General features: G+C 42.8%; 1 protein-coding gene across 1 annotated transcript in view; it reads right to left on the bottom strand.

The window, feature by feature from the left end:
• The window catches only part of LOC139756016 (ryanodine receptor-like), a 494517-nt gene that overhangs the window by 26794 nt on the left and 444751 nt on the right, over positions 1–22972 (bottom strand). Inside the window, 10 exon segments of the mRNA XM_071674954.1 lie at positions 2470–2535; positions 4869–4939; positions 5142–5358; positions 5536–5723; positions 6084–6315; positions 7554–7733; positions 12112–12200; positions 12838–13003; positions 14002–14095; positions 21884–21993. Of these exon segments, the coding sequence (XP_071531055.1) occupies positions 2470–2535; positions 4869–4939; positions 5142–5358; positions 5536–5723; positions 6084–6315; positions 7554–7733; positions 12112–12200; positions 12838–13003; positions 14002–14095; positions 21884–21993 (1413 nt within the window).

The raw sequence follows: 22972 nt of genomic DNA, 5'->3' as shown, positions 1-22972 counted from the left end.
TCATTATTTGTGCACCCGGTCACATGTGCCTATGATGCACAGGGTCCGTTCTGGGTCTATCAGTGCTCTGACACATACCGTATAACACCATGATATAAGCACTTCAAGTCAGTGCTATCACTTACATCGGCTGAAAGGTGACACTGGAGAAAGAAAAATCTATGGAAAAACTATTTTTTTCGTTTACACATACGGCTGTGACACCTGTCGTCTGGAGAGAAAGACAGCTGATCTCGAGTTAAAAATCTAGATACAAATGCAAGACACTTTTTGACCCTAAATTTCCAAATGTTTCACTCGCGTAAATTTGGAATTGAAGAAAACTGTGAAAAGAAAAAATCAAGTTCACAGTATTTTTTCTTTACAGGGGTAGGAGTGATGCTCACCTGTTTTGTTGCAGCCTTCAATACGCTAATGTTTGCTGGTCAGATCCTAGACTAGCTGCGCATTCAAAGCTTCAAGATTCTGCGAGCAATTCTCACGAGGATGACACCGGCAGGAGTCCATCGATTTAATATTTCCCAAGAAGTGATTTTGGTTCCCAAAGACAAGATTGTGGATCCTGCACGTGTCGTACAGAAATATTTGAAATATGAAATAGATTATATTATCAGAGAATTATTCTATATCAGAGAGAAAGATTACATTCTTCCTTCAATTCAAAGAGAATAATAGATTCTTAAAGGAAACATTTGAATTCAGAGTAACTTTCTTAAAGAAGCGCAAAGTTATGGGCTACTGTCCCAAATGACATTTGGTGTGAATCACACTGCGGACCAGGGAGTTTACGTCTGATTTCAAATTATTCTCAGTCTTATCTTTTGATGAATTAGAAGGAATAAGACATATGAGGATGCCCACCTTGGTTAAACTGTTGAGGATAGAGGTACTAACAGTGTTTTGATGAGGATACATTTTACACTCGCTGTCAGTAATATCAACACTGATGACTCCATGTCTTGTATGGCTACCTCTACGTATACTATACAGGAAACAGGGACTGGACGTCACTGCCTTACTATTTTTTTTTGATCACCAATAGAGTTACTTCCAGTCTGACGGACGCTGGGTACTAGCAAGTTAACAAGGATACTCTTTCGATGACATTCTGTCCCATGATAATTATCGTCTGCTATGCGACGCTTCATCAGAATTCGTGTCCAACAAAGCTGATTTTAGATATGTACCCTGGCATCTCATATCCCTTACATAAAAGTAAAGATGATATGACAGAGACAGAATTTACCTTTTCACTTGAATTATCATATAAGAAGCTCCATTATGAAAAAAAAAGTCACAGAACTAGACCATTAAAGAAAACAATTATGAGACAATATGTCGTCCTTCAGCAAGCAAGCGGTAGCCACCCACATTGCAATCGATGTGGCAGCAACTGTGTTCACCAAGATGGATTATACATCAAGCCCCGGGAGAAGGCCGACATAGTTCCAAGATACTGTCTCTGGCTTTTTCACACATTTCTATTATCTATTTCTTTTCCTGGTATTTCTGTTCTTCAATCAGTTCAATTACGAGTATCACTGCGCCCGTCTTACTGCTCCATTTAATGGTGTTAGGAGGAAATGCCCAATTAATATTCCCTATCAGTGAGAGGTCAGCGTTGACCTTCACTTTATGGAACTAGTCACAACTATAGTGTTAATAGCTACCCTAAGTAGGGCTAGTTACAGTCTAATTAGGGCTAATTCATCTAGTTTGGGTTCATGAAAGCGTAGCCAAAGCTTATTTCAGTATAATCGAGAATAGTTGCAGCCGAGCTGGGAGTGTGGCGTTACAACTTCTCCAGTGAGTCAGCAGGGCCTAGATTTTCTGATCAAGGTTGCACTACACACCTTAAACTACACTAAAGAAGGAGTCAAAATAGGGAATGAATTAACTAAAAGAGAAAAAAAGCAGTTCTTGAAACAGCGAAAAATAAAAAAATGAATACAGCCATCAAAACAGTGAAACATCCAGTTATTCACACAACACACAGGATAAGTTCAATTCGTAACGTAACAGATTAACTTAACTTCCTACAGCTACTCTAAAAAAGAAAAAAAAAATGCACTCGTGGTCTATAACTACGAAAACAATGACGGCAACAGAAGAATTTTAATCTAGCGTGAATCTGACGCATGCAGGGTGCATCCGGGTCTGGCTGGTAAGCGCGACACTAATAAATTCATGACAACACAGCTCCCACCGCCAAACACACACACACACACCAGGCTCCTCGCTCCACCGTTGTACTAAAAACCAGTGCAGATACCAAGTCCACAATATATACTCTGTTTCCTTCATAGCTTGACTAAAGACACAATGTTTATTTCCAGCCACGATTCTCTGCACTTCGTGGATGGTGAGTTACAGAACAGAATAGTGTAGCCAAAGGAGCGTCTCAAGTCGCCAGTTACTCAACTGGCATAGCCTGGTATGTGGGTGAGGTGCGTGTGGGAGGTTACAAACCTGGAAGGTGGTCGAGCCAGTGAGGTCCTTCAGTTTAAGGAACATATCGAAGTACCTCAGAATCAGCTAGAATTATGAAAAAATAGAAAACGAATATGTAAGACCGAGACTCGGAGAAAGCGGTTATAGGTAATGATTATGTAACAAGATAAGATTAGTCCTCCTTGTTGAGATGACGCCTCCACTCTCTGCTGTCGTCATTAGGATTCAGGGTAATTTTGATGTAAACACTTAGCTACAGCATTATAAACTAATATTGTTTATCCCTCAAAGTATATTTCTTCCTAAACAAGAAATATGTTTTGAGAAGATAGTGAAAAAGAATAATGTCGTCGATTAACTTTTAACGATTTCGGTGTGAACATCTGAAAGTAACCTTCAGGTTGTTCGTCGATCATGTGTTAACGCTGATACACTTGCTGGAAGTTTGTTCGCGCGAGGAAGTGGCCAATGATAGCAAAATCAACCTGCTCGTTGCCAGATGGTGATGTACACCGCCTGAGGGTTCAGCAGCAATTGACTTGGAAGGCCCGGCAAGAGTCTCATGATGGCAGAGTGGAGGAGAGGGACTAGGGAATGTTGAAGAGTTGTAATAATCTTTGTGTCTGATGACCAGCATCCAGTTGGATAAAATGCGGTCATAGAGAGGTTTCAATGTTTAACTCTAAGATTCCAAAGAGTAGGAAATGGGTATATGTTAACACGGAGAGGAGAGCGTACTGGACGATGAGGAGGAAAAGTTCGCCAAGGTGTACAAGAAGTGAGAGGAAAAGGTCTGACGACTCAGGGTTACAGGTACTCCAGAAACAGACACTTGGCTAAATTACTTTCCATTTAGGGAATTAAATAAAAGAAAATAATAGCGTGCCCGGGCCTTATGAAGAAAAATAAACAGGTATAGCATTCTTGTAATGGTATATGGAGGGGGAAAATCATTAGCAGAAAGTCCTGAGGCCCTTGCCGCTGCAGTCACTAGCCTCGCCACCCTCGCTGGTCTAACGCGGTGACCACACTCTGTTCCAGAAGGGTTAAACATAAGCCGGAAGAGAGGAATGTGGGTATGACTTGCGATCACGTCATGAAGATCGCTAGTGTGATGATAAAGAGAGGAGGTGCGGTAGACGCGAGTGTGGACGGGATGTGTACCTTGCGACTGCAGCGGCGGGTGGCCTCAGGGCAGTGCAGGGTAGGGGAGGGAGTAGACACTGACGCCTACCATGAACGCTATGGACGACGTCACCTCTTTCAGCCGCAGGAAAAGGTTGAAGAAACGAAGAATCATCTGTTTTACAAGGTAAATGAAAGTTATTCCTAGCTGGGTTGCAGCCACAGGGTGAGGCCACTTGTCTCACTCACAGCAAGCTGTTTTCTAAATAAACTGGTTTTAGAAAATAAAACAGCACAATTAGTGATACCGTACAAAGCTATCGTAATGAATAACAGATGAGACTGTGATTGTTATCTTCCCCTTCTAAGCATAAGGTCCAACATACACTTACACATACGTCCTCAGCTGAGCAAAGCAATGACCTCAGCAGGCTCCTCACCCTTATTACTGTTCTCGATATCAGAGCGATGTACTCTCATATCGCCCACACCTTTGACATGACCTCCACCTTCTTAACGTACCTATATCTTCTATGATGAAAGAGATTAAAAAAAAAAAAGGATACGAAATATATACATACACCCACAGATCACTAGTGGTCTTCTGAGGAATTTGAAAATTGCATTTTTCTTTATGAGGAAGATTGTTCTGAAATATAACCTTTTCTTTTCTTGTGCTCAGAGTGTACCAACACAAAGGTAATATGTAGTGCACCACAGGAAATTTTGCCCATTTTCCTTGTTATTAACGTCTACAGCTTTATCATTAAGAAAATAATAAAAGTCTAATAAATGAAGAACTACAAGTAAAGATGAAACCCATTACAATAAATCAGGAACTGAAGTATTTCCACCATCTGTCACATACAATTGTACTTTGGCACATACTTCTGAAGCATGTGTTCAAGTGGGACTCTGTGAGATTTGATAACAGAAGCCAGTGGCTTAGATGACCCTTTACTTCCACCATCACCAGCGTACTCACTCAGTATCTCGGAACAAATGATTAATTGTTGGTACTACAGCCGTCGATCATTTTGAGACTGAATGAAGATTATACATCGCATTCAGCCCCTTTCTCTACTCTATCATCTGTTTCATAATATCTCTAAAGCTATTATTTCAGTGGAAAATAGTTACAACTACGTTAATGCCACTCAAATTAATACTAATGTCTTTCGTGGCTGATGCAGCCACACTAAGGAAACAACCTCCCATAAATTCACAGTTCTCTCCTCCCCTCCTGCATCCCGTCCCTCTCTCCTATGAGACATAAGGAAGTGCTGGCTCACCTCGACGTTAGAGGCGCTTTCCACCAGTGTGTCCACCATCTGTTTACCAATGGTTCCGTTCACAACGTTACCTGCCAAACACAAGGTCAATGTCATTCGACGACATAAAACAGGAGTGTCTCAAGGCTTCATATGATCTATATTAAACTGACCGAAGCCTTTTGTAAAAATAAAATTGATATTTTCAATGAAAATTTCATTCTGTTTTGTATTTAGAGAACAACAGTGTAAGAATCTCTACATTAGCAACTGTCAGCCTCGCCAAAGGCGCACCTTCCAACATGGAGAGCATCATGATGACCATGTCCTTCTGCAGGTTGAGGAGCTCCTTCAAGAGGTCGACTTGCGAGGCGTGCTTACTGAGCTTGTCCTGCATGTGGGCGAACAAGAAGAGGAAACCTCCAACGGCGTCCCAGAGACGCGAGTGTGCCAGAGTCTGTTGGTTGCCAACACACGGCCCCTGGATGACCTCAGTGAGGGTGTTGAACACCTGCGCCGTAGATAACCAAAGTATCACCTCACAAATCCCTTTCGTATCTTTCAACATTTCGGGTAAAAAATGAAAGTAAAATACAGCTTATTTTTCCCTAAGTCAAGATGCAAATTGTTGCTCTGTCATTAACTCCATATTCAGTCTTGTCCTATACCACACAAAACTCGTGCTTACTTGACTGGCTACACCGATGGCCTTAAAGAAGTTGGACTTGCCGGCAGGATCGATAATCTCCTTTGAGGAGTAGTGCCAGTAGAAATCCATGATGGACTCCTGCAGACGCAGAAGGTAATCAACGGTACAGTTGATTACGTTGACAGTGGTCGTGTTACCCGCCTGAGTCCTCAAGTAGTTCTGCCAGTCTGCAAGATTACTTCGTCATGGATCGTACGTCCAAGTAAATAATGTGAGATATTCGTCATGTATTCTCCTAGCATCTAGGGCATTTCTATCGCCAAAACATCATAAATGTACTTCTTAAATGAAGCGATTATAAACAAGAAAAATCATTGCCATAAATGAGACATTAAAAGAAATACAGTAATCATGTCGCTATATATATATATATATATATATATATATATATATATATATATATATATATATATATATATATATATATATATATATCATTATCATCAGAATGAGAGATGAGGGAGGGAATTTTGAGTGGGCTGCCGGCATCAGGCCTGGCACAGTAGCCGTCAGGCACCAGCACTCACCCAGGTTATGGCCTTCACAGGTGAGTTGGATAAACCGGAAGAGAGCACATGTGAATTCTGCGTCGTGCATGTTCTTCTCGCCGGCACAACCATCAGCGCCCACGCCCAGACCTTCCGCCTTGGTGTTGCGCTCGAAGGCGTCCAGGTCCAGGACAGAACACGAGTTCATCAGGCCAGCGATGGACAAAAAGAATGAGGCGTCTTTCTTCTCCTTCAGGTAGTTCAACATGGCCTGCAAGAGTGATCACCACGTCAAGTCGGAAATACTAGACATACAAAATCAATAATAGAATACACAGAGGTTAAGATCATGTCAAGCAGATGAAATATATCACTTAATAGAAACCGACTATGCCGGAAGAAATAGGTAATTTCAGAAGTAGAAGATATGGGTCAGGTTAGACAATATGCGTCAAGGTTAGAAGCAATATTTCAGGGCAGACGACATAGGATACAGAAACTGACACTGGTCGAGTTGCAGGTCAGCAAGAACAGGTTAACCAAGAGTCGAGATAATCGAAGTATATCATGAGAGGAAACTCAACAAATAGAAAAAAAAATTGCTTGGCTAATTGTCTCTGGCTGAGAATGATGTCCGTGGCGGAGGTCGATTCCTTATGTCAGTGGTGGGAGTTAATTCTCCAGGGAAGCTTTTCTGATCTTAGAGGGTGAAAGGATGAGACAAAAAGGACCCTAAAATATGGGACTGTCAGATTTATGGGAAACAAATGTTTTCATGCATAATGAATTACTATATCTCAGTGGTGTACACTGACTGACCAGTGTGGCTGATCTGGGTAGGAGAGTGTTGACACTATGAGAGGCCGGGCCGGAAAGTCTGAGGCTTGGCTGATGACATGTGAGTGTTGGAACTTTAACAGTCCGAGGAGAATGTGGCTTGGCTGATGAAATGTGAAGGAGAGTGATGACATCATTACAGTTCAGGGAGTGTGAAGCCAGCCAAGAACTAGAGGGCAATATGGTCCATAGTCTAGCAAATAACCAAGCCAACTAGAACTCTTCTGAGCAGCTCTCTTTCATTTACATGGGCCATGACATTCTGTTTTGTGGTCCTAGCAGAGTAGCTCATATCACGCTTTTTGCTGCTCCTAGAAGTGTTGTTCAGTTTGGCTTATACAGTCCCTAGTCATCCTCTGTTCATCCCCAGGTGACAGGTGAGGGAAGTGCAGGTGCTGGAACCATGCGACAAAGAGGGCAGTGTGGCTATGACAGTGACGGGAGTGGGGCTTTGGAACAATGGGGGGAGTGTGGCTATGAGACAGTAAGGGGACTGTAGCCAAAAGAAAATGAGAAGAAGTGTGGTCATGGATCGGAGAGTGGAGTGTGGCCACGGAACGCTGAGGGAGTTGGGTCTTGTGTCACTGTGGGGAGTGTGGCTATGGAACAATGAGGAAAGTTTTAGCCATAAGAGTGATGAGAGTGTGCGCAGATGGATGGTAGGTTACTCACCGCCTGGCAGTCGACGTTACCGCCCCTAAGGATGGCAATACCCAGTTTGAGGGTCATCATGACCATGTCGCTGGGCTGGCCACGCGCCGCCGACACATGAAGGAGGACCATCTCCGCCACGCCACGGTTCGCCAGGCGCGCTTGGTGGAACAGCAGCTTCTGCTTCTCCAACTCCTGCTCCTGTTGGCCCAGACCACACCATCATTCGTTAAATTGACTTCCCACATAACCATTACTACGTGTTGAACACCAATGATTCTTAATAAAAAAAAAAAAGAGTAATAGCATCCTAATATAACTTGCATTAGAAATTGTTTAATTCATGCTCTTAGAAAGTGGAGGTGTGAGGAGACAAGGGCACGGAGGCATATCATCGTTGCTTCTCTACCAGATCGGGTTCATGTATGGCCAAAGAGACTACGAGGAGTTAGGTAGTGCCACTGGTTAGGTTAGGTTGGTAGAGAGTAGTGATATGAACAGCCATGATATGCTTTCTCCAAAACACCATATGTGCCATACCAAAAATTCGTGTCAGATCTCCACACCTGATAGTGGGTAGAAACGAGTTCTCACTGAACACATAACTGGGTTAAGCGTGCGGCAAATTATGCAACTACATCAAGTTACAACAGCAAGGTGGTCACAACATGAAGGTGATTACAACACCCAGATGATCACGATAAACGGGATATGTCCTTAATGGGGTCAGCACAGGCAGATCATCACAATATCAAGTGGTCCAAAACAGACATGAGGTCACATTTTACAGGTGGGCACAAAATACAGATCATCACAAAATACAGATCATCACGAAATAAAGTTTATCACAACATAAAGTGGTCACAACATACGGATGACTTCAACACACAGGCGGTCGCAATATACTTGTGGTCTCAACATACAAATGGCCACAGGATAAAGCAGACACAACTGACAGGTGATCAGAACAAACAAGGAATCACAGTAAACGACGTCCACAAGAAACAGGTTATCACAACAGACAGATAAACAACCCACTCCACGTAGCACGCCAGAGATAACAAAACAGATGTTGCCATAAAAGCCAGGTGGCCAAAGAGGACGTGTAAGGACTACAGACAGGTGGCCACAGAAGATGGGTGAGGACAACAGACAGGTGGCCACAGAAGATGGGTGAGGAAAACAGACAGGTGGCCACAGATGAGTGAGGACAGCAGACAGGTGGCCACAGAGGATGGGTGAGGAAAACAGACAGGTGGCCACAGAAGATGGGTGAGGACAACAGACAGGTGGCCACAGAAGATGGGTGAGGAAAACAGACAGGTGGCCACAGATGAGTGAGGACAACAGACAGGTGGCCACAGAGGATGGGTGGGAACAACAGACAGGTGATCACAGGGGACGGGTGAGGAAAACAGAGAGCAGTCACACATTAGACAGGTGGTGGTCACTGACGACAAGCAGATAATCACAGATTAAAGGTAGGCCATTATTTGGGTGTCCAAGTGAAAGCTAGAAGAAAGGTGATCACATCAAAGAGATAGTCATACCAGAAGTCATGTTGATATTGATTGAATTAAGCAGGTGGCTAATGTGAAAAGATAGAGGCAATTGGAAAGTGATCACACATCATACAGATGGTCACATCATAAAGGTGATCACATGGTTGATTATATCATAAACGTGATCATATCACGTAAGTGGTAACATACCATAAAGGTGTTCACATCATGAAAGTGGTCACACATCATACAGGTGCTCACACCATATTATAAGAATGGTCACATTCTACAGGTGGCCACAACATAAAGGTTGTCACATAGTAAATATGGTCATCACTTCATACAGGTGTTCACATTCTACAGGTGATCTAATTCTACAAGTGATCACATCATACGAAAGATCACATCATACAAGCGACCACATCATATAGATGGATACATCATGCAGGTACTCATTGATCATATCGTACGAATGGGTACATCATACAGGTGGTCACATCCTACAGGTGGTCACATCTTACAAGTGGTCATATCATATAAGAGGGAAGGGAATAGGAAATCACCTCACATCATGCAGGGGTTAAGGGAAGAGGTGGTTACATCATACAGGTGTCGAGGAGGTACACCTGGTCATAACACACTAGTGGAAATGGGTTGGGTTATAATACCATACAGGTGGTAATAGATAGACTTTCACACCATATAGATGGTAAGGGGATAGCTTGTCACATCATACAAGCAGTAAGGGAACGGATCTTACAGGTGGTATAGTGACAGACGGTCACATCATACAAGCGACCCCATCAAACATGAGTGAGGGAGGAGGTGGCCACATCATGAAGGTGTGTCACATCAGATGGATAGCGAGGGGGCAGGTGGTGACATCATTCACACAGGTGGTCACACCATACAAGTGGTGAGGAAAAGGAGGAGTGGAGGGCAGGTGGAGACATCACACCCGCCGTTGGTCACATTATACAGGTGGTGAGGAAAGGGAGGTGAGGAAGGGCAAGTGGAGACAGAAGCCAGTTGGTGTCACCTACCATCAGGTCCTCCATGGTCCGGGAGCGGCCGCGAGGGGGAGCATGTACAAGAACACAAAGGACAGGTCAATGCTGGAGTTATAAGGTCATGTTAAGGTCATGCCAGCAAAGGGCAGTAACACTGGTCTCTTAGTTAAAGGCTAATATCTCAAGTAATGGTTAGGGATTAAGTTTCGGGTATAAGGATGATGATTATATAAATCTACTACAGCTATAAACATATTATCTATCCATCTATCTATCTATCTATCAATCAATTTGTCTATATATCTATTCATCTATATACTTGTATATCAAGAGAGACCTGGTAAGGTCATTTATACTGCTCATATGGCAATATGTGATGTTAGACTTCGTCTCCAGATACAGATTCCATAATGTGTCATATTAAGTCTGAGCGACGTATCAGGTCATCAAGCAGATGTCATGATCACAGATCTTAAGCACTCTTGATCCATTCCCCGTAAGAACTATCACAAAGCCCTGGTCACCAGAGGATGCTGAGAGTCAGTCAAGTGGAAGTGAGCTGGAACTGAAAGTGGTGAATGAGGCGAAGGCTAATGAGGCCTCATACTCATCAAGAGTCGTTTTGTGTCTCCAGCTTCGACGTGATCTGGGTAACTCAGGGACACAAGAATTCTTGGAACGACCGCTCGCCGGCATAGCCACGCACGCTCATTCAGATCACTGAGCTCAATAGAGAGAAATTGCGTCCAGTACACTTGACTTTTGACTCAAGCGCCGCAGCTGATCTAGGTACTGAGAGAGCGAAGCTTTCACAGAAAGAAAATAGACTTGACTAAACTGTATCATGAGAATGATTAGTCTCGTGACTTGTAACTTTAAAAATCTTAAAGAGATTTATTCCGTTGCTGCGTTCTACGTACCTGCAATCCTCACAAAAATAAAAGAACATTGGCCAAGTACCGATGAACATATCAGTAAAATGATGATGCTGCGATTGTCAGAAAGAAACAGCTGTAGCTAGGCTTCGACCACAATATCTCAAAGATAATCTTATGAATGGCTTCACTATCTTATCAAAAGATTGGCCTACCTTAGCAGTTGTGGCTGATAAGCAGCAGCAATAGCGGCTGTGGCAGGAAAAAATCTTGCTGCCTCACGTTTAAGCGTAGCAATACCTTTTATCTTTGTAAATATTTAGGTTCGTTCCCATGTACGTACGGCGGGTTAATGACTCTCAGCCTCTCAGTTTAATCCACACGTGTCCTCAAGTTGTATCCGGTGGGCTGAAGGGAAAGTGGGCATCCAAACTAAAATAACCACTTAATTTTTCACACAGTTCACTAAATTGACTCATCAAATCCTTGTACTGAATCTGAAAATGAATCTTTTTCTGGCATCATCTGAAATAAATTCTTAACGATCTATTCAACGCATTTGTTCCTCAGTTCTCTTTCTTAGAGGATTACCAAGATAAGGAAGTTTACAAAGGTAGCTAGAACCAATTCGTGATAAACTTTTGAGAGATTCACCAGTTCTGAGTCTGAATCTGCCTTCTTCATCTTCGGGGCCCATGGAGGACAAATTGAACTAAAAAGACGAACTAGCAATTACACCAAGAAGTAACAGACTGAGAGAAGTCACCGCGAATGGCCAAACCTGAGTATAAAATGCAGCATGGCTTCACCCAGCGCCTGGCATCTGTATCATATAGTGACGGGCGAATCGATTATCTTTTAAATAATCTTTTATGAGATTATTGAAAAACGATCATAAATCTGCAAGTTAATCGTGACTGTTGCTGGTTACAATAACCTAGCCGAAGAAGCGACTCTATTGATGACAGTTATGTTTTCTTCATCCATCACTGGTACTGAGCCTACACCATGATTGTTTTTGACGTACATCGAAATGACAAGCAAGTAGCAGCTGTAGCTCTCTTTCATGTCATTTGGACGTGGCAGCAAAAAGAAACAGGTTATATTACATGAGCGACAGTGAGTTAGGTGAGGCAAAATGGCGGTCAGTGGACACCAAGATGACCAGCTCGGTCACGTCACCAGTACATACATTAAGAGCAGCAGCCGGGTCCTCGTTGCCGCCCTCCTCCTCGCCACCTTCTTCGTCGCCTTCTTCCTCCTCCTCTCCGCACGACTTGGCTGTGGACAAGACAAAGTACAGAGTCCAGTCTTGGACCAGACACCGTTCTCTCTCATATTGTTTAACAAAGCTATTGTTTCCTATACATAAGTTAATTCTATTTTCCATGGACTTTCCCTTACATGAACTGAATATGGTGGGATGTATGTCTAAGCTGTAAAGAAATTTGTCACTACCATTCAGAACTTCCCTGTAACACATTCCCCCTAGACTTGTCTTCTCATCGAAGAGAAAGTATAACCTTGAGGATTTCATGAACCGGTCCTGTGGATATTCAGCTACTGGTCCGATCCATGCCTCAGCAAAACCAGTGGTCCATATCACCACATGATCGAAACAGGACCGGTGGTCCACGTTATAACATGATCAGGGGTTAACGTCATAACATGACCAGTGGTCCATGTCCTAACATGAACAGTGGTCCACGTCCCAGCCTGACCAGTGGTCCACGTCTCAATATGAACCATGATCCACGTCCAAGCATGAACAATGATCCACGTCCCAACTTGAAGAGTGGTCCACGTCCCAGCATGAGCTGTGGTCCACGTTTGAGCACGACCAAGATCCATCTTCTACCATGATCACCATCCCAAGATCTGACATAACGGGTAAACGAAGGCTGCAAGGATTCCTTACCCATGATCTCGGCGTAAGACATGTAGAGTGGGTCTTCAGCCAGGACGCCCGTGTGCTCGGTGGTGGCCTTCTGACTGAAGGTGGTCACCAACTGCGTCAGTTGGTCTGGCTTGCCCTCGTCTTCTTCCGCTTCCTTCTTCTTGCTCTCAGCTTCTTCGAACGATTGCTACAAAAGCAAAGCAACGTTATCAGTGAATGTCTGATACGGAAACTGAATCTACACAGTGGTGTTTCCGCACCACTTGGTATGATTCGGTTTTTGTGAATAATACATGACGAGTTCCACTGTTGAATACACAGTTCGGGTTCTATGTGCAGTGATCATGATATTGTGTCTGAAGAATATTTCCTAGAGTGTTTGGTAACGTATGCTGGAGAAGTGCAAGCCCCATCTAGTGATGTGTTGGGGTAGAGCAAGACCGCAGGTGGTAATGTTAGATGGGGATAACGTAAACTCTCAACTGCTGAGGTGTACTGGATAGGGTAAACCCCCATGTAGAGATGTTAGCTAGAATAGGGTAAATCCTTATCTGATTGTGTGTGTTACGGTAAGGCACCTCCTCAACTGATGTCTACTGGGTAGGGCAAGCCCTTAACTGGTGTTTTGTATACTGGGTTAGTGCAAGCCCTCAGTCGGTGATATGTGCTGGGGTGAAGCAAATTCCGTATTCTGTCTTCATCTCAGTGGCATCAACAGATATCAAGTGTTTTTGGCTATGATACATAAAGGAACAATTCTTTTAGAGTAAGCGATTTTTCCTCTTCATTTCTACCGATGGAAAGGTCTTTGAATGGTATGACTGAAAACCTCTCATACAATATTCCCCTAGTGCAATAATCTGTATGAATATCTTCCACACCAGAAGCTACCAACAAGTCTCCCTGTTTTGCTATAGAATAACCTCGGCAATTGCTGAGTATGAAGTTGATAAGACGACTGTGTTTGTCGCGCCTGTCGTCAGACCTGAATGGCGTTGCTCATGGAAACTACTACCCAGAGACTCCCTACCCTAAGACTGGGGTGAGGAGCTTGAGTTTCATGTTTCATACACAAAATATATACACTCACACATGAGAGGAAAAGGCGAGTGGGTGGAGGTATCCTAATCTAACCCAAGCGTCATCCCCAGCTCATGATCTCAAAGCAGACGACCTACTACTCACCGTCAAATCCTCGATGACCACTTCCTGCCCCACGTTCTCGTCTGACAGCCAGTACTCCCGGTAGGTCCGGAGGAACAAGTTAACAGCGCGGTGCCTGTATGACATGTTGGTTTGAAAAAAAAAGCCAAGTTAGACTGATGTGTCCGTTAGTACGTGGTAGTAGTATAGGCAGCAGCGCCCGCACCCGCGTGGTAGAGGCTCAGATATTAATGATGAAGACTTATGGCTACAAAGCGGCTGGCCAAGTATGTTACTGTCTAGCTTTTTCTAGTGAAGCAACTACTCAGAGTCGATCAAGTAAAAGACACTATTATTTCTTCAAGGACTAACCTACGTTGGGTGGTGAAGAAAGCCAGCCTTATTGATGAATAATTATAAATGCCTCAACTTTCCCCCACTTTATGATTTACTTGCCTGGGCTGAGAAACATCCTCTTATGCCTCTAAAACAATGACACCACAAAAAATAATTTCACATTAGAAAGTAAGAACAGACACTGATCGTGTTCACGATTATATATTATCGGCATCCTCAGAATGAGGTTATATATATATATATATATATATATATATATATATATATATATATATATATATATATATATATATATATATATATATATATATATATATATATATATATATACGCACTCATCCATCTTTTCTTTCACACTTGTTCACTGTTTCCCGCGTTAGAGAGCTAGCGCCAGAAACGGCCAAAGAAAAGGCTCCACTCGATCACATCCACTCCCTGGCCATCATGTGTACCGCACCGAAACCATAGCTCCCTATCCAAAACTAGGCCTCACAGAGCTTTCAGTGGTTTTCTCCGGCTGCATCATATGCCCTGTTTCAGTCTACTGATAGCTTGTCTCCCCATGTATGCCACATCACACACACACACACACACACACACACACACACACACACACACACACAAACATTAGCTCACATCCACTCCCTACCTGTTTTGTATACTGCACCGAAACCAAAGCTTCCTGTCCACAATCGGGTCTCACACAAACCTTTTCGTAGTTTACCCAACTGCCTTATATATCATAGATCAACCCACTGACAGCGCGTAGTCCCCACTATACCATATCTCTCCAATTCCCTTTATGAGATATGACACCCTCCTACATATTCATTTTACGCGCACTTAAAGCGTCATTCACTCCATCCTTTCACTTCTTCCTTGTTCCCACCAATTCCTCTCGTCACTCATCCTCTCTACATGTCTAAAACATTCCAGTACAGCCTCTTCAGCATTCTCATGCATACTCCTCTTAATGCCATACCTCTCTCTCACTCTATCACTTCTTACTCAATTAACCCTCTTCACAATATTTTGTTCTCAAACGTATCAATTACTACACAATCACCCTTCTTCAGTACTTTGTCATTTAAGCCCCACTCCTACCATCCATACAGCACCGTCGGGACTACTAAACCTTCAAACATATCCATCTTTGTCCTCAAAGATAGTGTTCTTTCCACGCATTCCTCAGTACACGCAAGACCTTTGCCCTCTCATCCACCCTATAGCTCATTTCATCTCCTATGGTTCCAATCGCTGTCATGTCTACTTCAAGGTATCAAAAACAATTCACTTCCTCTAAGTTTTCCACATTCAGACTCTCACTCCAGTTACCTGTCTCTCTCCGCTGCTACGCCTAACAACTTTGCTTCCATTTAGATTTACACTTAACTTTCTCTTTTCACACACTCTCCTAAACTCAGCAGCCAACCTCTGCAATTTCTCCTCAGATCTGCCACCAACGCTGCGTCATCAGCAAACAGTAACTGACTTTCACCTACCAGCCCCCCCCCCTCCTTCCACCATTGGAGGACTGAAGCCTCCACCTCTTCCCAAAACCCTCGTATTCACTTCCCCAACCAGCCCATCTAAAAACAGATTAAACAGCCTTGATGACATCACACACCCTTGCCAAAAACCCACCTTCACCTGAAAGCCATCATCCTCCTCGCATCTTACTCACACAAACACGCCTTATTCTCTGATAAAAACACCTCACTGCTTCTAATAGCTTTCTTTCCACACCACATAGTCGCAGCACCTTCCACAAAGCATTTCTGTCAACCTTATCATGCGCTTTCTCCACATCCATAAATGATACATACAAATCATTTTTTTCCCTAAGTATTTCTCACACAAATTCAACGAAAAACTCCTAATATACACATCACCCTTTACCATACCAGAAAACTGTTCCTCCCCAGTCTGATACTCTGTGCATGCTGCTACCCTCTCAATCACCACTCTTCCATACAACTTACCGGATACACTCAGCAAACTCACACCTCTTCATTCGAATATAAAGAGATACTCCGCCAATCCTTAGACACCTCACCAGGATCCTTATATACACTGATAATCCAGATTAACCAGTCAACAACACAGTTATCCTTTTCCTCAAGAAATTCAAGTGCAATTCCTTCTACCTCAGCCGCTCTGCCACACTTTATCTTACACAAGACTTTCACCACTTCTCTTTTTACCAAAATGTTTTCCATGACTCTCTCACCTCGCATACCTCTATCACTGAACACATTTAATAGTCCTTCAAAATACTCACATCATCCCTTCACCTCATGTCTACCTAGTACTACTTTCCCACAGGACATTATCTCCTATGCTCCTATTTCTCTCTCTTGATTATATCACACTACTGAACTCATAACAAAGCATTTTCGTAATTCCCTGATGACTGCTCATATTTGCTCACACCAGCTCTCATCTGCCCTCTTTTTCAGTCCTTACACCTTCCTCTAAGCCTGCTTCTTTCTCATTTAGATCTCTCAATAACTTTCTTTCCTTTCCTGCAAATAACGCTCATATCTCTCTCTTTCCTCTTCAACTATCAACCACTTCATCCCACCACTCACTACCCGTCTTCACACATTCATCTCCAAACTTCCGCATGCTAAACACTTCTCTCGTACATGTACGCCATACTCCCCTAAATACCACCCTTTCCTGACCCACTACATTGGCTTCAATTACTTTCACCTTTTGTCATTCCAGTTGATCTCTCCTGGCATTTCACCACACAAGCTCGTTTCCAGGTTCACTCACTTTCACCATCCTCTTCCCATGTACAGCAGTTAATCTATTCTTAAACCGTCTCCAAGCATTCACCCTAGCTTTCCCCAACCAGTAATCATACATTTCAGCAGCTGCTCCTCTCACTTCCATTCTGGTCCCCTATCGATTGGCAAATAATCTAATAATGCCCTCTTACTATCATCCCACTTACCCAAATTATATCCATATATATCCCTCTTTTTTTACCAGGCATTCTTGATTACTAGTTCTTTTTTCAGCACACATCTCTACAAGGTGCTTACTGTTTTCATTCACAAGAGTAAGTGCTCCATGCACCCTCGTTCATTTCCTCACTTACCACACCATCCACTGTGACATTTAGTAAAAGTCGATCCCTGGCATCAAAATTGCTGAAAAATCTCTCTCAGTTCTTCCCAAAACGCTCTTCCTCTCTTCATTCGTTTCGAGGCGCGTAAGCATTTTATATATACATATGCATATTGGTTTATGCGAACACACACACACACACACACACATACACACACACACACACACACACACATACACACACACACACACACGCACACACACACACACACACACACACACACACACACACACACACACACACGCACACACACACACACACACATATATATATATATATATATATGTATATATATATATATATATATATATATATATATATATATATATATATATATATATATATATATATATATATATATATGTATATATATATATATATATATATATATATATATATATATATATATATATATATATATATATATATATATATATATATATATATATATATATATATATATATTCAGAGAGAGAGAGAGAGAGAGAGAGAGAGAGAGAGAGAGAGAGAGAGAGAGAGAGAGAGAGGAGGGGAGTCAGAAGAGCACGTGCGGGTAGTTGAGGAACACCATCTATGATCTAGAACACGCCAGGTACTGCTATACCTCTCACATGGTTCTGTGAAGGCATTACTACGAACAGGAAAAAAAAAAAAACGAATGACAAATGGACATTGAACAATAAAATGCAAACATAGCCACAGGCTGCATTCACACTCTCAAAACATTTTGGATATTAAGGCTGAAGTCTTTTTTCTTTTGTTTTTGTAATATAATAGGAGATAATCGAGGGTCTGGCATATATATATATAGTCTGTCTAGAGTCTGGTAGATCTTCACCATCGGGCGTAAGGTGAGACAAAGTTAGGTTAGGTTAGATCACGTTCAGCCTTGAGACCCAAGATGTTGCAGGCTCGTGGCTGGGGCCAGACAAGGTCACCAGAGGATGATGTCTGGACAACAAACTTGACAATCGCACCCCTTCTGTCTCAGACTTGTTTACTGACTGTGACACTACGCCCCCTGGATAGGGGAGGCGATCACGTTAAGTTTGACAAGGAATACAACACAGGCGATGCTTGTCCTGACGGCGAGTCAGGTGACATCCAACAAAGAATAAACGACTTTTCTTTTCTATGAAATTTACTTTCCATAATAAACCTTTAGGTGTTTCCCTCACTGGGTCTTTTTTGTGATTCGCTGTTGATAAATATTATCAAACAAAACAGGAAAACATTTTTTGTGCTTACACATATCTCTGATTTCCTTCGTCTTATATAGAATCTTAGACTTTAGTGGAAGTCCCCAAAGAGAACATTATTCAGCCACTGTCATAGTGGTATCGAAATCTCTCAGAGCAGGGATTCAGAGGCTCATCTTTTTTTTTAATGAAGTTGTTGGAACAACACAGTTTATACTGATTTCAAGTAAAGTTTATCTAGACTTTAAATTTTGAGCGTAACTTCTTCCCTTGTGTGGAAACTATTCAAATTAACTCTCTATTCCTAACTGGTGTGGAGCCTAAAGGGTTCAAGGCAGTTGACTTAACACATTCTTCAAAGACAGAAGATGGGGCCATCTGTGACATGACGGTCTTCCTTGGAACATTGAGATAAAGGACATGATAAAATCTGAGAAATTGATTCCACTCTACATTGGGCTCGCTGTATCTTTACATTTAAGGACGAGCATTGAAAAGCTCTCAGCTAGGCTGTAAAAGTCTCCGTACGTGTTGTGCGATACAGGCGCTTGGCGCAGTCGGGTGATGTGCTGTAAGGATGTGTTGCGTCTCCCCTTTCAGGAAATTCTAACAGGATATGACTGACGCACCGACGCGCCGCTCCCCTGGATGTCACCTTAGCTCTCAGTCAGTGCATCGCTGCGCCCACATGTCCAAAACTGATAAGACAACTCATAGTTAATCTTCCTTGAATTTATCTCTGTAATCAATCTGTTGAGACAGGAGTGTAAAGTCTGGTGATCATGTCTATTATAGGTTGTAATAAGCGTCACACTCGTATACCCTCACTAAGTGGTGGCAGGACATGCATCTATAACAAACCTAATTACTAAACTATACTTCAATAATGAAACAGCAATACTGTCGCCTTGCGTCTACCCCAGCGATGCCAGCGTCATACATAGTTCAGAGTATCCATCTTAGCTGGTGGGCATTACTTTTAAATGAATTATTGATGTCATTATCAGTATACAAATAATCCAAGTGTGACTGTATAGTACAGAAGCAGACACGGACAAATAATAATTCAGGTCTTGAAGAATTTAGTACATCAATGTTTCAGCTACAGGTGTGCTCGGAGGAGCATATGGTACGTGCATTTGGAAGTGACATCGAAATAGTTAAGAACTAATTGACTACGGAAGTATGACCTGGCAACACTGGCAAAATCGAAACTTTGCTATGGCTACACTGCACCAGGGTTACTCTCCGTATGTTGTCAATGCAAACAGGTTACACCTCACTCTGGTTAACTATGGTATCATCAGATATCATATTTACTATGTGTTCTAGAGACAGGGAGAGTAATCAAGGAGCGTGTGTGTCTGTCAGTAGTCGAGGTGTCCACGACCCCATTACCTGCGGATGTTATAGAAGGGCACGGAGCGCAGACAGGCGATGGCTGCACGCTTGCGGGCAAAAGACAGCAACTTCCTCCAGCCCGAGCGTGAGGCGGGGGGAGTGCAGGCCTGTAGGCCGCCAGCACCAGCTGTTAGTCGGTAGCAACGTTATCATAACACACCGCCTCTCGCCGCCCACACACCACCGGCCGCCCCGCCACCCATCACCCCACACATCCACAGCCTGCTCTAACCCCACGCTCACGTTACCACTGCCACCCTCCCAGGCCTAGGATGCTGGACTGAGCTCTCACGACCGCCAGCGACATTATCCGAAACGTGCAACTTGCGGTCGTGGAACGTCAGGCGTGAGTGCAGTGCGTGAACAGGGGAAAGATGGAGATGTCGCAAGGGCGTACGAGCAGGGCTGCGCAAGACTGAGGTGGGCGGCGAGCGGCGCCAAGACTACCAGAGAACCGTCTTCGACCCACCACACCGCCGCCACCTACGTTCATGGGTCACCGCTGAAGATGATGGCTAATGACTACGTCGCAAATGCTTAGAAAACGCACAGAAAATGAGGGAGAACCGTGGCGGTGGTGGGGGGATGATGAGGGTCCTCTTCGACACTCGTGGACTAGGCGGGCCGGGCGACCAGGGAGGCACAACCTGCCTCACAACTCTCACTTAACAGGAGAGTCTCACCCGCAGCTCATGTTAGTTATGACGTCCGGTGGTAACTTTGGATCGCCCTGACGGCCAGTGGGATTCACTTAATGGAATTACTGTAGCGTGATAAAATCAATGTCACTGTAAGGTCAGTGGGACAATGATTAGGGTCCAGTTACACTAAATATACTTTTGCATGGAATGGTCATTATGTAGCCGTAATATTCAGTCAGACTATATGTGTATATGTATATATATATATATATATATATATATATATATATATATATATATATATATATATATATATATATATATATATATATATATATATATACACATATATATACACATATATATATATATATATATATATATATATATATATATATATATATATATATATATATATATATATATATATATATATATATATATGAAAGGCGTCAATTTGCCTTTCTGTAGGACATGATACCTGCATGTGTGCAGGTGTGCCTCCCTGGGTTATCTACCATAGTGAGAGATGTTAGTGTGGTAGTAGGGCCGCTACATGAAAATTTTTGGTGACTTGGATAACCGTTTTCACTTCTTTTTTTATGTCTAATGTGAATCTTCAAGTTAGTTAATGAAGCATTTAAACAATGATGGGCAAAAAATTACGATGCAATAATATGTTGCACATACAGGTTCAAGGTTTTTTGCTTATGTGCAAAAAAAGACTAAGATCATACATTTCAGTTTTCTTCAAGTATATAAGATATATAAACAGTGATAAGTCATGATGTAACACTGAAATTCCACAATGAAGAAAAGTTCCGGGGGAAAAATAATGTGCATCAAGATACATAAAACAGACACGCATCACTATGTACAGGATGCGAGGCAGGAGACATGCAAAGGATCACGTGCATCTCAACTCAACGACTGGTTTATGCTAGTCTCAGCTTCAGCAGCTTCACTGATCGACCTGGAAAAACTCTTCCAGCAAAACGGGAAGAGTTACAAGCTCAGTTCCAGGAATCTAACGTGATGACTATTAGGATAAGACACAGCGGGAGTGTGAAGCCGCTGAGCTTGGGGCCAGCGGCAGCAGTTGTAGCAAAGAGCACGACACAACATCAGCAGCAGCAGCAGCACACTCTGGGCCCAGGACCTCCTGCAGTCTCCGGAAGCCCAGGTACCTTGGCATCATGTGAAGGGACGTTTGTCTGAAGCAGGCGATGACGGCTCTCTTCCTCTGGATAGAGACAACAGAGCGCCACACCTCCTTGGAGGTTTGCGGATGGTCGATCTGTCAAGCCGTACCATCATTACTGAGGTGTAGCGGAAACACACCAGAGGAAGGGGGACGCCTGGTCACACCCAACATTTATGAAATCTATTTTGACAAACAAGTAACGTCTGCCGTATTACTCCATAGCGAATAGAGGCAGCAGCAGTGTCTAGAGAAAGGATAGAGTGACTACACCAGGGTAGGGCAACAACTGGTGCATGCTATGCCCATTTCTGAACAAAACTCTTACAAATCGAACGTTAAAGAGTGATAACACTTGCACTCATCCTGTACAGTAAAAGTATTATTGAATGTAGGGTTGTGACCGTCGGTAGGTGAGGTTGTCCCCCACCTCAGGTATAGTGTCTGTCTATCTCAGAGATCTTTCTTTTTTTTTTTTATTTCGTTGGGCATCATTCACTTTTGAACAATGATGAAAAAGTGCAAAACCTACAAGAAACTAAGGAAGGTAAGATCATGACTTCCGTTGCACTCTAAGTGATTGAATTATGCGCATGCAAAAAGACTTTAGAATGGGAACACATAATCAGAAGAAATGATTAAGAATGATCTGAAACAACAGTAGGATTATCATTCCCAAGAAAAAAATGATAGATGAGCCAGACAATAACTAGTCATCTATAAGTCGCCATTTTTTTCTAGAGCAACGATTCATAAGCAATAAGGGTTACGGCCATGTATTGTACATCAGGTTCTGGGACATACAAAAGAGAGTGTTGGAACAAAATATGTGTGTGTGTGTGTGTGTGTGTGTGTGTGTGTGTGTGTGTGTGTGTGTGTGTGTGTGTGTGTGTGTGTGTGTGAGTGTGTGTGTGTGAATACTAATTTTTACTATAATATATATGCCCCGTCTCTTGACCATCTATAGCTTTGCCAAGTCTTAATTCTTCTGTGTGTAAAACACACACACGCACACACACACACACACACACACACACACACACACACACACACACACACACCCTAGCCTAAGCTA

This window comes from Panulirus ornatus, chromosome 20 (genome assembly GCF_036320965.1).
Source record: "Panulirus ornatus isolate Po-2019 chromosome 20, ASM3632096v1, whole genome shotgun sequence".
Classification (NCBI taxonomy): Eukaryota; Metazoa; Arthropoda; class Malacostraca; order Decapoda; family Palinuridae; genus Panulirus; species Panulirus ornatus.
Note: the sequence above shows the minus strand (reverse complement) of the source record. Positions and strands in the feature narration are given on the sequence as shown.